The 14,175-nt window shown below is 45.0% G+C and overlaps 1 protein-coding gene across 3 annotated transcripts in view; it reads right to left on the bottom strand.

The window, feature by feature from the left end:
- Window positions 1–2,094: 2,094 nt before the first annotated feature.
- Window positions 2,095–14,175, bottom strand: part of LOC102445275 (uncharacterized) — a 63,309-nt gene continuing 51,228 nt past the window's right edge. For all 3 annotated transcript variants that reach the window (XM_014581786.4, XM_006113053.5, XM_006113054.5), the window contains exons 15-17: window positions 5,549–5,645; window positions 3,811–4,194; window positions 2,095–2,946 (exon numbers count right to left, since the gene is read on the bottom strand). In XM_014581786.4, coding sequence (XP_014437272.1) covers window positions 2,867–2,946; window positions 3,811–4,194; window positions 5,549–5,645 — 561 coding nt within the window. In that variant the 3' untranslated portion in view covers window positions 2,095–2,866. The remainder of the gene's footprint in view (window positions 2,947–3,810; window positions 4,195–5,548; window positions 5,646–14,175) is intronic.

The raw sequence follows: 14,175 nt of genomic DNA, 5'->3' as shown, positions 1-14,175 counted from the left end.
CATTTCGAGAAAGATGTGGAGAAATTGGAAAGGGTACAGAGAAGAGCGACAAGAATGATTAAAGGTTTAGAGAACGTGACCTATGAAGCCAGGCTTCATGAACTGGGCTTGTTTAGTTTGGAAAAAAGAAGATTAAGGGGGGACATGATAGCGGTTTTCAAATATCTAAAAGGGTGTCACAAGGAGGAAGGAGAAAATTTGTTCCTCTTGGTTTCTGAGGACAGGACAAGGAGTAATGGGCTTAAAGTGCAGCAGGGGAGGTTTAGATTGGACATTAGGAAAAAATTCCTAACTGTCAGGGTGGTCAAATATTGGAATAAATTGCCAAGGGAGGTGATGGAATCTCCCTCTCTGGAGATATTTAAGAACAGGTTAGCTAGACATCTGTCAGGGATGGTGTAGACGGAGCTTGGTCCTGCCTTGAGGGCGGGGGGCTGGACTCGATGACCTCTCGAGGTCCCTTCCAGTCCTATTATTCTATGATTCTATAATATGGCACAGAACGGTTTTTGTGTCAGGGCCACAGCCCTAAGCCCCACTGAAGCTCAGCGATCCCCACAGATAAAGGCTCAGTGCTAGCTTCATCTTCTGTCCTTTATTCTCCCCTTGGCCCCTCTATAGAGTCTGAGTGTGAAATGAAGAGGAGCCTCCTACCCAACTGTCTTCCAGGCCCTTGGATCTGTGTCAGCTTCCCAAACAGGTGCAGTCTACAGCTGATCCACCTCAGAGCAGTAGGAACAGGCTCACCTGATCCTATCAAACCAAGCAGTGTTAGATCTCAAAGAGGCTTAGATGAAAGACTCCATTCCTTCATGGAGGGAAGAGCCATTTTATTCCTCAGGGTATGTGGGTCTGTTGGAAGAGAAATGGGATCCCTAATTCACTGTCTGGCTGGGAGTTTCCCCGCCCTCTGAATCACAGCCTTAGGATAAAGACATCTCCATCAATGTTTCAGCCTTGTTTTGTTCCTAGGAAGTAGCTTCCTAGAGATGTCCTGGCACTTGACTCCTGACAGTGTTTCTGACAGGGGTCTCCAGCCCCTCAAGCGTGAAGACAGCATCATGCAGTCTCATTCACATGGCATCTCCACTCTCCAGCTCCACTTCCCACAGCAGGACAAATGAACCCTTCAGCTCACAGAATATGGCTTCTTTGACCTCCTTCCGATCAGCATAGGGGTTTCTCCTGCCCCCTCACCTCACTTGTCAGCCTCTGAATGACGAAGGGCCTCAATGTCAGAATCACCAGAACAAGAACACTCCCAATTCCAGCCAGTGGGGCCCATGTGTACTCAGCCCCTCTGGTAACCTGTTCTGAAATGGGGAGCAAGGGCCTCAACCCAGTAACTGTAGGCCTGATCAAAGCAGGCCTATAACAGGGTGCTTTTCTCCCCCGCCCTGCACAGCCTTGGGCTTAGCAAAGCTGATTACAGAATGAGCCTTACCTGAGAAGCACCATGTACCTCCTTCTAATGGGCCACACTGAAGCACTAATAAAACCCAGCTGGGCTGAAAACTGGAACAAATCTAGCTGCTAGATACAGGGCACTGGGCTGCTATCGGTATCAGAGTGGAACTGGACTCCTCTACTGACTCCAAAGGAGGTGTTTATGTTCCCAGAGAGTGTTACCAAGCTCAGCAAGGAGGCTGGAGGGAAATCAGAAGCCCCAGTGAGGACACAAGGACTTCTTTCTGTGTAAAGTCCTCTTTGAACTTTTAGTGTGAGAGAAGCTAGGTCCCAGAAAAATGGACTAATCGTGGTGATCTGGCTGGAGGCTGAATTACCAGACAGAGAAACTGCCATGGTGCTGGAGCAGACATTAATGGGGGACACTGGCCCAGTGAAAGGGCTGTGATTTCATGCCTGGCTGCTAGGGGACACATAATGAGGAAGAGATTCATTTATGATTGGCATAGTTGGGAGGATTGAATTCCCTGTCATCTCTGAAGGAAGTCTTGGTTGCTCTATCCCTCCAATCAAATCTATCAAGGGACTGAACTGGTCACTGGCTTTCCCATTTCTGTTCTAAGGATTGGCTAAGCACCCAAACAGGCCTGGGTGTTTTTCCAGCAGCTTCAAGAAAACTAACACATATCAGCTACTTAAAATTTTTATTATAAATAAAAATGTCTTACAACTACTAAAAAGATACTGTGGTGAAAACTTTTCAGAAGCCTACATGATGTGTGGGGTTTAATAATATGGAGCCTTAACGTCAACAAAAACACTAACATTTTAGGTATTTAAACTAGTTTTGGGTTTTTTACTTAATTGTTAATGAAAGGTGCTTCCCACAGCTCCTCTTGGATAAAAATGGTGAACTGGAGCCAATGGAAGCCATGAGGTTCTGTGGCTGCAGAGCCTTTAGATAAACAAAGCGGAGCAGCCTGTTAGCAGCTTTCCTAAAGCAGACCCATGGCCCACTTTGAGAAACACTGATACAGATGCTCTTGAATCAAATTAGAATTATAATTGACCTAGAAGGGTCAAGGCTGTATATTCTACTCCACCAATGCAATTTCTCTAGTTATGTGTATGAAGAATTAAGAAAAAATATTAGCTCTCCTGTATGTAAAACCCAAAAGCTCTCTGACCAAGATCTAGCAAACCATTTTTAGGGATAGTTTTCAAAAGTGATAATCTTTAAAAAAAAAAAAAAATAAAACATGGCATCAACATTACAGTCTCTTTTCAAAAATACAGACATTCCAGCTATTGGAAGAAATAAATATCACATACAAAACTGCAAAAGCAAACTATTACTCTGGAGTTACAAGTAATATTGTAGAGAGTTTAAACACACTGAAATTAATTGCATGTAAGTGACAAATCTTCAGTTTACACATTACAATATTACTTCCCCGTATCACTGCACATTGTAGTTGTTTCGTGCTCTAATAGTCCCACTTTCAGTTAAGATCCTTATCACATTTGGAATGTCCATGCCTTTAATAAAAAAGGGAGAAGAGAAGATTATTAGCAAGTTTTCAAATCAAATTCTTCTAGTGATGATTAATTAAAAACATACATACATAAATGTACTGATTAAACAACCAGATATTTTCATTAGTTTTGGAGGATTTCATACTAAATGAAACACATTTATACATATTTTATTAGAATTGTCTCAGGAGTCTTAGTGATCAAAATGGTACCAAAATTCCAGATGCAAACAGAAATTATTTTAGGCTTGGCGATGAGAAAATCTGCTTGTGAGGGGGAAGGTAACTGAAGAATTGGATATAGAGATGTAGGAGAGTTCAGAAGCTGGGACTCTTATCAGGAATTTAGAGTAGATGAAAATACATGCCTCCTGATTCAGAGCAAATTTCTGAAAATATTACTGAGAATGAGTAGACATGTCCTTAAGAAGTCTACAAATGCTTCTTATATGCAATAAATCTCAAACCCTAAAAATAACCTATTACCACCATTCAGGTTCTCTTTTTTTAAAGAAGGCATGCTTCATTGTAGTCAACTGAACCTTCATGATAGGAAAAACTGTAAACATTAATAAGAGATTACAGGAAAATATTCAAAAGCAATAAAAACTAAGCTCCATTTAACATTTTCAAACAACAAACATTTCTTAGGGATAAAGGTTTAAATAAAAAAATAAAATAAAATAAAATAAAATAAAATAAAATAAAATAAAATAAAATAAAATAAAAAGATGACGATAGTGTTAAGACAATATTGTCTCATCAACCTCTGTCCTTATAAATCCATAAGATACCTTTTGTCTGTAGAGCCCAGCTCCACTTCACAAGAGCATTTAAAAAATTACTATAAAAAAATTAAGCAGATTACCTCTGAAGGCCGTATTTGTGGCTGCTATTTTTTGTAGAGTTGCTCTAACCTCAGTAACATCCATATTTCTTACACTATTGAAAAATTCAGTAGTGACATCATTTTCACATGATGTTCTCAAAGAGCCAGTTAGAGAGTTTTGGCGTGCGTATCTTTCAGCAGCAGATGAAAATCTTTCATTAGACGTTGTGTTTTGAGAATAGGAGGGATATGGCTCTTCAGTAGCAGAAGACCCATGTTTCCTTGTAGCATGGTTTTTTGAAATGTTCACTGACTGTGAATCCCTTTTCATGAATGTTCCAGTAACATTAGATTTTGCTGCTCTTTTGTCATATGGCTGTTGTGCAGGATGCTTCCTGCTTGACACATAATTAGATGAAAATCCTGCAAGGAAAAAATAAGTTACTTCCACTATGAAATTAGAAAGAAAGAAAGAAAGAAAGAAAGAAAGAAAGAAAGAAAGAAAGAAAGAAAGAAAGAAAGAAAGAAAGAAAGAAAGAAAGAAAGAAAGAAAGAAAGAAAGAAAGAAAGAAAGAAAGAAAGAAAGAAAGAAAGAAAGAAAGAAAGAAAGAAAGAAAGAAAGAAAGAAAGAAAGAAAGAAAGAAAGAAAGAAAGAAAGAAAGAAAGAAAGAAAGAAAGAAAGAAAGAAAGAAAGAAAGAAAGAAAGAAAGAAAGAAAGAAAGAAAGAAAGAAAGAAAGAAAGAAAGAAAGAAAGAAAGAAAGAAAGAGATCACAGTTGCAAAACTTCATACACTGCAAATAATTCCAAGTTTTACTAATGACATCTTCTTAATTGAAAATTTCAGATGCTATACTTCATAGGAAATGTCACCTGTCAAAAAGTTACATAAAAAGGAGATGCACTGGAATTTCTGGATATTTTTTACTTATTGGTATGACTGTGTGACTCCTATCAGACCAATTGGGTATGACAAAAAAAAGACCCTGTTAGTCTCAAGAACGAACTTTCCTAGAGAAACCCAATGTCTTGTATTGATATATCAGGAGGAAAACCATGGAAGCTAAGAAACTGCCGTGTTCAGCTGCTGGAAAAAGGGAGATTGAATTCATCTAACTACACTGGCTAAGAAATCAATTTAGTTAATTCTACAATTTTTGTGAGTAGACTGGATCTGAGTCTAGTCTGTTCCTGTTTGAGGGGAAGAGAAAGGGGAAGAAAAGATTATGAAACCTTCTTAAATCAGGACTATGGCATCAAATATCATGGTCTTGTTTGCTTGCATGCAATGACCCAGCCTCATCAGTCCTCCTGGAAGTGCAATCCTACTGCCTGCTCTCCAGACTAACACATTTAGATGCTGTAGATGAAGTAATTAGTCCCTATCAATTCAACAACAGTTAGGACATTTTAAGTTGCAAATGTTTAAAATGCATACATTGTTGTACATATAAAGACTAGCATGTGCTTTCAGGAAACACAGAAGTCTTCCATTCATTTCCAGTGGGTCAATATAATGACCATAAATTTAAGAAGTCTCATAAATGTCTACATTTAAATTTATTGTGTGAACAGCCTGTATTTTCTGATTGGTCAATATGCCTTCCTATATCTATGGAGAAATAGAAGCCTATTAATCTAAACTACTCAAACTCAATCATTTAGAAACTCTGCTTCAGTGAGGCAGAAAAAAAATCTAGAAGTTTTCACAAGACTCAATGTGAGGGTTAAAATATATTTAAAGAACATAAATGGAGTCTTAAATTCTTAACATTTTACCAGTGTTAGAGTCAGTAATATCCATCGAAGTCACATCAGATCGTTTTGTAGAACGTTCATTTGTTTTTTCTTGTTTTGATTCAGAATTTAGAGAGTCCTAAAAGTTTTTAAAAAATCGCACATGTAACTTCAAACTATCAACTCTTAAAATTAGGTCAACAGAACTATTCGCAAGAGAAGAAATAGGAACAATATCTTCAACAAAAAACAAATTCCACATTGACCAGTTAAATAAGTAACAGTTTACAAAAAAATACATCTAAAAAATTGTTATGCTATAGTAGAAAACATGTTTTTTAGGGACAGAACATTTGCTTTCACTATGTGCTAGTCCATGGGGGAGGGCACTTCACAAATTTTGGAAGTGGTCGCTGGCTACCTCTGAAGGAGCAAGGACTCAGCCAGGAGAGGACTTGTCCCCTCTAGAGACTTCACATGCTGCCCCATCCTGCCAGAACATGTGGGTAGAGGGAAATGCCAGCTGTTCTGAACACTGGCAGTTTTCTCTGGTGCCATGTGCTCCTCGCAGGGAAAGGAAACTTCGTGTGTTCCCTCCCCACACCCAGGCTTCGACTGGCCTGCGAGCAGAGGAGTGGCAGGGCAACTGTGGGCTGAATCAAATGGCTTGGCAGGCCACATCTGGCCCACAGACTCTAACTTCCCAACCCTTGTGCTAGTCCATAAAACCACACTAAAGCATCCATTTCTCCAAAGAGTCATGTTCATGAAAGCAAGAGCTTTCTGAAATTTGTGATTTCCAGTTGTCCAAAGTACCCTGGGGGATACCTTGGAGTAATGTATTAGGGACAAGATGGAGGCCCAAAAGATCTGTTTTATTCTTGCTTTTGACACAGAGCAGCAAATTAGGATAATATATTTACCAGACTGCTGTAATCCTGCAAATAGTTGATTACATACAGAATCATAGAATACTACAACTAGAAGTGACCTACAGAGGTCATCAAGTCCAGTCCCATGCCCTCATGGCAGGACCACATACCATCTAGATCTGTGGTGTTCAACACGCTAGCCACTAGTCACGTGTGGTGGCTATTTGGTTGGCTGAGTGTGGGCAGTTCGCTATAGTATTAACCACTGTAGTGGCTACTGCTTCAGAACTGGTTGGATACCACAGATCTAGATCATCTCCAAGAGATGTTTATCTAACCTGCTCTTAAATATTTCCAATGATGGAGATTCCACAACCTCCCTAGGCAATTTATTTCAGTGTTTAACCATTGTTAATGTCCAACCTAAACCTCCCTTGCTGCAATTTAAGCCCATTGCTTCTTGTCCAATCATCAGAGGTTAGGGAGAAAAATTTTTCTCCCTCTTTGGTACAGGCAGTCCCTGGGTTACGTACAAGATAGGGACTGCAGGTTTGTTCTTAAGTTGAATCTGTATGTAAGTCGGAACTGGCGTCCAGATTCAGCCACTGCTGAAACTGATCAGTTTCAACAGCGGCTGAATCTGGATGCCAGTTCCAACTTACATACAGATTCAACTTAAGAACCCCAGGCATCCCCAAGTCAGCTGCTGCTGAAACTGATCAGCGGCTGATTCCAGGAAGCCCAGGGGCTTCCTGTAGTCAGCAGCTGGTCAGTTTCAGCAGCGGCTGACTTGGGGACGCCTGGGGCAGAGCAGCTGGGGTGCTGCTGGGTTGGTCCAGTAGCGCCGCCGCTCCTCGGCGCTACTGGACCAACCCAGCAGTACCCCAGCTGCTCTGCCCCAGGTGTCCTGATTCAGCCGCTGCTGAAACTGATCAGCAGCAGCTGAATCAGGACTCCTGGGGCAGAGCAGCTGGGGTGCTGCCGGGTTGGTCCAGTAGCGCCAAGGAGTGGTGCTGCGGGACCAACCGGCAGCGCCCCACCTGCTCTACTACAGGCCCGGGGCTTTGCTCCAGTCTCCCTAGTCTGCTGGGGGAGGGCGCACTAGCCGCGTCCCCCCCCAGCAGACCAGGAAGATGCTGAGCAAAGCCGGAGGACCCGGGCGGGATCGCGGCGCTGATCTGGAAGCGCCGCGATCCCGCCCAGGTCCTCCGCCGCTTTGCTCAGCGTCTCTCTGGTCTGCAGACCAGGGAGACGCTGAGCAAAGCGAGGAGGACCCGGGTGGGACGCGGCGCAGATCTGGCTCCTCTCCCCCCTTCCGCCCCAGCAGACCAGGGAGAGGCAGAGCAGCTTTTCTCGCCCCGGAGGACGGGGGCGGCGGCGGGACCGGGCGTCCGCCACTCCCGTCGTCCGGGGCAAGAAAATCCCCGTTCGTATCCGCGTAACTCGGGGACTGCCTGTACTTGAAAAGGGCTATCATGTCAGGCTTCTCTTTTCCAATTAAACTAACCCAATTCTTTCAGTCTGCTCTCATAGATCAAGTTTTCTAGACCTTTAATCATTTTTGTTTTTCTTTCTCCACATCCTCCTTGAAATGTGGTGCTCCAAACTGGACGCAATACTCCAATTGAGGCCTAATCAAGTGCAGAGTAGAGAAAAGAATGACTTCTTGTTTCTCTCTCACCCTTCTGTTAATGCATCCCAGAATCATGTTTGCTTTTATTGCAACAGTTTCACACTGTTGACTGATATTTATCTTGTGGTCCACTATGACATAAGAACATAAGATCTCTAGATCCTTCTCTGCAGTACTCCTTCCTAGATAGTCATTTTCCATTTTGTGTGTGTGAAAGAAAGTGTTACTCTCATTGTGCAGTAACAGAGGTTCTTTGAGATGGTTGTCTCTGTGGGTGCTCCAGTTTAGGTGTCTGGGTGCCACTGTGCCTCTAATTGGAGATTTTAGGTAGCAGTGCCCTCAGTAACTGTGCATGCAAAGCAGACAGCACACAGAGTGACGCTACTACAAATGCAGTCAACCGTCCCTTCAGTTCCTTCTATGCCCCAGAAAAAAACATCTATGTGTAAAGCAGAGGGGAGGAAGGGCAGGTGGTTGAGCACCCACAGGGACAACCATTTCAAAGAACCTCCGTTTCCGCACAAGGTGAGTAACCCTCTCTTCTTCTTTGAGTGCCCCTGTGGGTGCTCCACCTTAGGCAACTATGGATCAGTACCCGGGATTGGAGGCGGGTGTTTCAGTATCATGCACAGTAGCTAGGATGGTATGCCCAAACTATAAGTTGAATGCTATACAACTAAGCTGTAGAAGCTGCCATGGCCCGCGTAAACTATGCATAGCTGCAATGGAGGATCTCGGCCAAAGATGGAGTGGGCTAGCCTGATGTAAGTCCACTATCCACCTGGTTAGTCTTTGGGTACAAATTGGCATGCCAAGGGATCTCTCTCTAGTGAAAATAAACAATCTTGTGACTTGTGGATTTGTTTAGTCCTGTCCAAATAAAAGGTAATAGCCCTGCAGGGATCCAAAGTGTGCCATGAAGCTTCCTTATCATCAGTGTGAGGCTTCAGAAAGAAAACAGGTAGGTTTATAGGGTCATTGCAATGAAAAGAAGTCGGGACCTTGGGAGGAACTTTGGATGTGGACAGAAAACCACTCTGTGCATGTTATAAAGAGAGGGTCTGCCATCAGTGCGCCAATTTTGCCCACCCTCCTGGCAGATGTGACAGCAACCAAGAAGGTCACCTTCATGGAAAGGTGGAGCATGTTCCATGTTGCCATGGGCTCAAATGGTTTATGAGTGAGCGCCTGAAGCACTAAATTGAAGTCTCAAGCTGGAACTGAGGTTCTCGTAGGCGGGTAGGTGTTCTATATACCCTTCAGGAAAAGCTTGGTTGTTGGGTGGGTGAAAACAGATTTGTCATTGATGGGTGGGTGAAAGGCTGTTATGGCAGTGAGGAGAACCTTTAGGGAGCTGAAGGAGAGGCTCGACTTTTTACCTTTAGCAGGTATTCCAAGATGGTAGGTGTGGTACTGCTGATGGGTTCAAGCATTTTTGTTTTGTCCAAACAGAATCTTTGCCACACGTGCAGGTAAGATTTTCTGGTTGTTAGTCTGCGACTGTTTGATAGTATTTGTTTGACCTGATTGGTGAATGTTGTTTCTACTAAGTAGAACCATAGAAGAAAAATGCCCAAAGTGAAGTTTTTGCAGGCATGGGTGATGAACTCAGTTGCCCTCTTGCATCAGGAGATGAGGGAGCAACGGGAGTCACCATGGCATTCTCTTGGACATCTGGAGCAGGTAAATGTACCATGTCTGTCTGCACCAACCTGGAGCAATAAGGATCACTGTAGCTGCATCAAATCTTATTTTGTTGACAACTTGATGAAGGAGTGGAACTTAGGGAAAAGCAAAGAGAAACAGTGTGTTCCAAGTTATTATGAACACGTCACCGAGAGAGTGCATGCCAATGCCCGCATGCAAACAATATTGTGGACATTGGCTGCAAACAAATCCACTGTTGGAAAGCCCCAGCGGGTAAATAGTTGATGGAGGACTTTGGAATCCATTTCCCATTTGTGATTAGAATTGAAATGCCTGCTGAGGTCATCCCCAGTGAGATTGTCTTTGCCTGGTAGGTATGAAGCTTTCAGATGAATGCTGTGTGCAATGCACCATGTCCAAAGTCCAACAAGCTCCCTGAATAGGAGGTAGGATCTGGCACCTCTCTGTCGGATGATTGATTGATTGATTGTCCGAAAAGATTTGTACTGTCTTGTTGTGTATGAGGAGCAGAAAATGCTAGCATGCATAAAATACCGCTCTGACCTCTAATATATTTATGTGCAGGTTGGCTTCCTGTGGAGACCACCATCCTTGAGTTTTGAGAGAGTCTGAATGTGCTCCCCAGCCAAGGAGAGGTCCATTGTGATAGTCATGGATGGGGGTTGTTTGTGAAAAGGTACTCCAATGTGCATGTTTCTTGGGACTATCCTCCAATCCAAGGATTGCTTAACCTTGACCGGGATCGACACTAGTTTGTTGATATTATGAAAACGTGGTTTGTATGTAGTTCTCAGCCACTGCTGCATAGGTCTCATGTTCAGTCTGGCATACTGTACTACTGAAGTGGCTGTTGCCATGTGCCCTAGCAACTGGAGGCACATCCTTGCAGGGATCTGTGAACTGGATCAAACCACGGAGACGAGGTCCTGTATGATCTGGAACCTTTGTTGTGGCAGAGAGACTACAGCCTCTACGCAATCAAAGTGGGCTCCAAAAAATTCTATTGTCTGAGCTGGCTGGAATTTGCACTTGAGCAAATTTATCTGTAGGCAGAGGGTCTGGAATAGTGACCTGGTCAGGAAAACTGCATCTTCTGCTTTTTGACTTGTGTATGCTCTTATCAAGCAGTCATTGAGATATGGAAAAATCAAGACCCCTTGTCTGCAGAGACAAGAAGAGACCACAGCAAGCATCTTGAAAAGACCCTTGGAGCTATGGAGAGTCTAAATGGAAGCACTGTGTATTGGAAGTGTGCTTTGCAAACTGCAAATCTAAGGAATTTCCAGTACTCCGGGTGGATTGAGCTTCCTGTGATGGAGGATCGATCTCCATCCTCCCGACTTCTTTGCTGCGAGGAAGTAGTGGGAGTAAAAACCTTTGCTTTGTAGCAGTGAGGTACAGGTTCTATATAGGGATGATAGCTATTGGGTAACAGAACAGTCAACTAACCGCATGAATTCTCAGTGTTTAGTCGACTATTCTGTAGTCCCAGGGGTGGGGCCAGCCCCACTCCTGGGGAGCCCGTGCTGCTGCCTCTGTAACAGAGACAGTAGCGCAGGGTGCCAGATGGAAGCCAGTCCGCAAGGGTAGCCAGTTTTAAAACCAGCTCCGCATTCGGATCAGCTGCCTGCCACCCCATGCTCCTACCTCTGATAGAGGCAGCAGCGTGGGGTAGCAGCAGCCCCTGTCCATGGGGGTCCAAGCTCCCCGCAGACACAGGTTGCTAGGGGAATGGAAAGCAGGAGAGGCTGCTGTGAAGCAGCCTCTGTCCACAGCAGCCAGGGCTGGCCACAGCCAGAGGCTGCTCTGGCAGCAGCCCCTGTCTACCACTTACCCCCTCCTTGATGCCTCAGTAGTCAACTAGATGAACCAATAAGCCTAGGCTTATCGGTTAGTCAACTACCTGCTTACATCTCTAGTTCTATAGCCCCACATGGAGCAGGGGAGGAGAATGCCCTGGTGAGATGGGTCCCTGAAGAGGGATGGCGAGGGAGGTTGAGAAGGGGCATAGATGAAAATGGAATACAGTATCCACCCTTTATAATGTTCACTATTCATCTGTCTGTTATGACAGAGGACCACTGGGGGCAGAGGAGTGCTAGATGTCTGTGGATTACAGGTTGGACCTCGCTGATCTGGCACCCTCATGACCTGACTGGTCCTGAACAATGGGATTTGTTTGTCTGACAAGGTCCCTCCCCTCATGGCCATGCTGCCACTGGGCTAGGGCTCCAGCCTGCCCCAGCTGCTGCCTAACCCCCCCCCCCCCCCCCCGGAGCTTTCCCTGGCCCTGCTGCTGCCAGGGCCAGTGTGTCACGGCTAGAGCTATGCAATTGGGGCAGAGCTCTGCAGCTACCTGGCTCCGCAGCTGGGGTCAGAGCTTTGTGGCCAGGGCAGAGGGATGGGAATGGAGCTCCACAGCCCAAGCCAGAGCTCCCTGTCTGCCGCTGGGACTGGAGTTCCCTAGCCGCTGGAGCCAGAACACAGCCGGAGCTATGCAGCCAGGGCTGGGGCCAGAGTTCCCTGACTACTGCTGGGGTTGGAGCTCCCTGGCTAGGGCGGGAGGTCAACAGCTACAGCCAGGCTAAAGCTCCCAGGCTTCTGGGGCAAGGGAGCTCTGCTGGGGCCAAAACTCCCTGACCTGCCATCCGTCCCACTCTCCCCCACACATACTCTGGGCTCCCAGCTGAGTCGCCAGTGCCCCTTACAGTGCTCCTGCTCCACTGCCAAACCACTCTCTTCCTGGGCTCTGTGGTCCAGGAACAAATGTGGTCCCTGCCAGACCACGGATGTTGCCAGACCAGGAAGTCCCAGTTAAGGGAGGTACAACCTGTAGTTGGTGGGGATGTGGTTGCCTTAAATGAAGGGGTGTTACCAGACGCTCAACCTGAACTTCAAAATGTTTGCCTTGAAGTTGAGAGTTGAGAAGGGGATGGTCAGGAGTTTGTCTCTTTTTGGTTTGATGTTTCCTTCTGTTGTCATAGTGCCTCTGTGGTTGACTAAAAAGTGTTGGTTTATATCTGTGAATAAAATATCTTCCCTGCTTACATTTTATTGCAAGGACATGAATGGCAAGCATCTTCAATGTGGCACAAGAGTCTTTGAGTGGAGGGATACATTGGTTGTATTCGCTAACAACCTGGAGCCTTGAAAAGGAAGATCCTCTACCAGGGCTTGTATTTTACAGGGAAACCTGGACAGATGGAGCCATGAGGACCTTGTCATCACAACAGCTGTAGCAATGGAGCAGGATGCGGTATCAAAGGTAACAAAAGCAACTTGTAGATCCACGCATGAAATTAGGGCCCTTTCATTTATGTTGGTTCTGAATTGATCACTTTTTTCATCTGGAAGGCTTTCAATAAAATGCGATAGTTGCTCGAAAATGTGGTGTGTATATTTTGCAAGCATTGTGGTATAGTTGGAAATCTGGTGCTGAAGAGAAGAAGAGGAATAGGCCTTCCTCCCCATGAAGTCAAGGTGTTTCCACTCCTTATCATAAGGTGTGGTTCTAGCAGCATTCGGTTTTCCCTTCTAGTTAACTGCATCTACCACAAGGGAATTAGGCAATGGGTGTTAGAATGAAAAGTCTGCACCCTGTGGTGCTATTTACATTTTGACCTCTTACAGACCGGTGAGAATGTTGCTGGTGTCTACTAGATCACTTTGGCAGGATCCATAAAGGCCAGGTCCATAGGTAGTGCCAGCTTAGTGGATGGGGAAGTGGTGCAGTATGCTAGTTAACTTGTACTGGGTTTCAGAGATACTCACTACAGAGACATCCACCATGACATCCACCCTCTTGTAAAGTTCTTGGAACGATTTAAAATCGTCTCCTGCTGTGAGAGGAGGAGACATCAGGGTATCATCAGAGGAAGATGCTGATATATGTGCTGGTGGAGGTGAGGAGGCAAAAGTTTTCTTGTCACTTGAACATGGTTCATCCTCCTGATATGCAGATCTATCAAGGAAGGATACAGACATAGCCCTTGATGGAACAGAGGGAGGTGCCTGAACTTCTACTTCCTGTGATTGCTGGACTCTGTAGGGTGCCCAAGGGTCTCAGTAGGGCCAGTTGGCTGGCATTGGTACTGGGGAGGACAAACCACTGAGATGTCTGACATTGAGGAAGAGCCTGCTGCTGAGCCTGTTTTGGTGACGAATGCCTTGGTGTGTGGGTACCAACCAGAGGTTCCTCCTCTTCATCACAAGATAACGGCAATGCCAAGCTGGCAGGAGTGGAAAGAGTGCTTCTGCTAGATGTGGGCATACCATTAGTGATGAATAATGGGGCTGTCAGCATGGATGTTTCTCTCAGCTCTTCTGCCATAGTGAAAAGCTACAGTGCCAGGGCACCAGTGCCAAGGGTGGCACAGATGCTACTTGTGGTGCCAATGGTGGTGCTTGTGTTATTGTCGGAGCCGCATGCTTGTGCCTCTTCGGAGTCGGAGGGGGCATAAGTGTAGAGGGTGCCAAATGGGACACCCGCTTCTTTA

This window comes from Pelodiscus sinensis, chromosome 2 (assembly GCF_052426305.1).
Source record: "Pelodiscus sinensis isolate ZL-2025 chromosome 2, ASM5242630v1, whole genome shotgun sequence".
NCBI lineage: Eukaryota > Metazoa > Chordata > Testudines > Trionychidae > Pelodiscus > Pelodiscus sinensis.
Note: the sequence above shows the minus strand (reverse complement) of the source record. Positions and strands in the feature narration are given on the sequence as shown.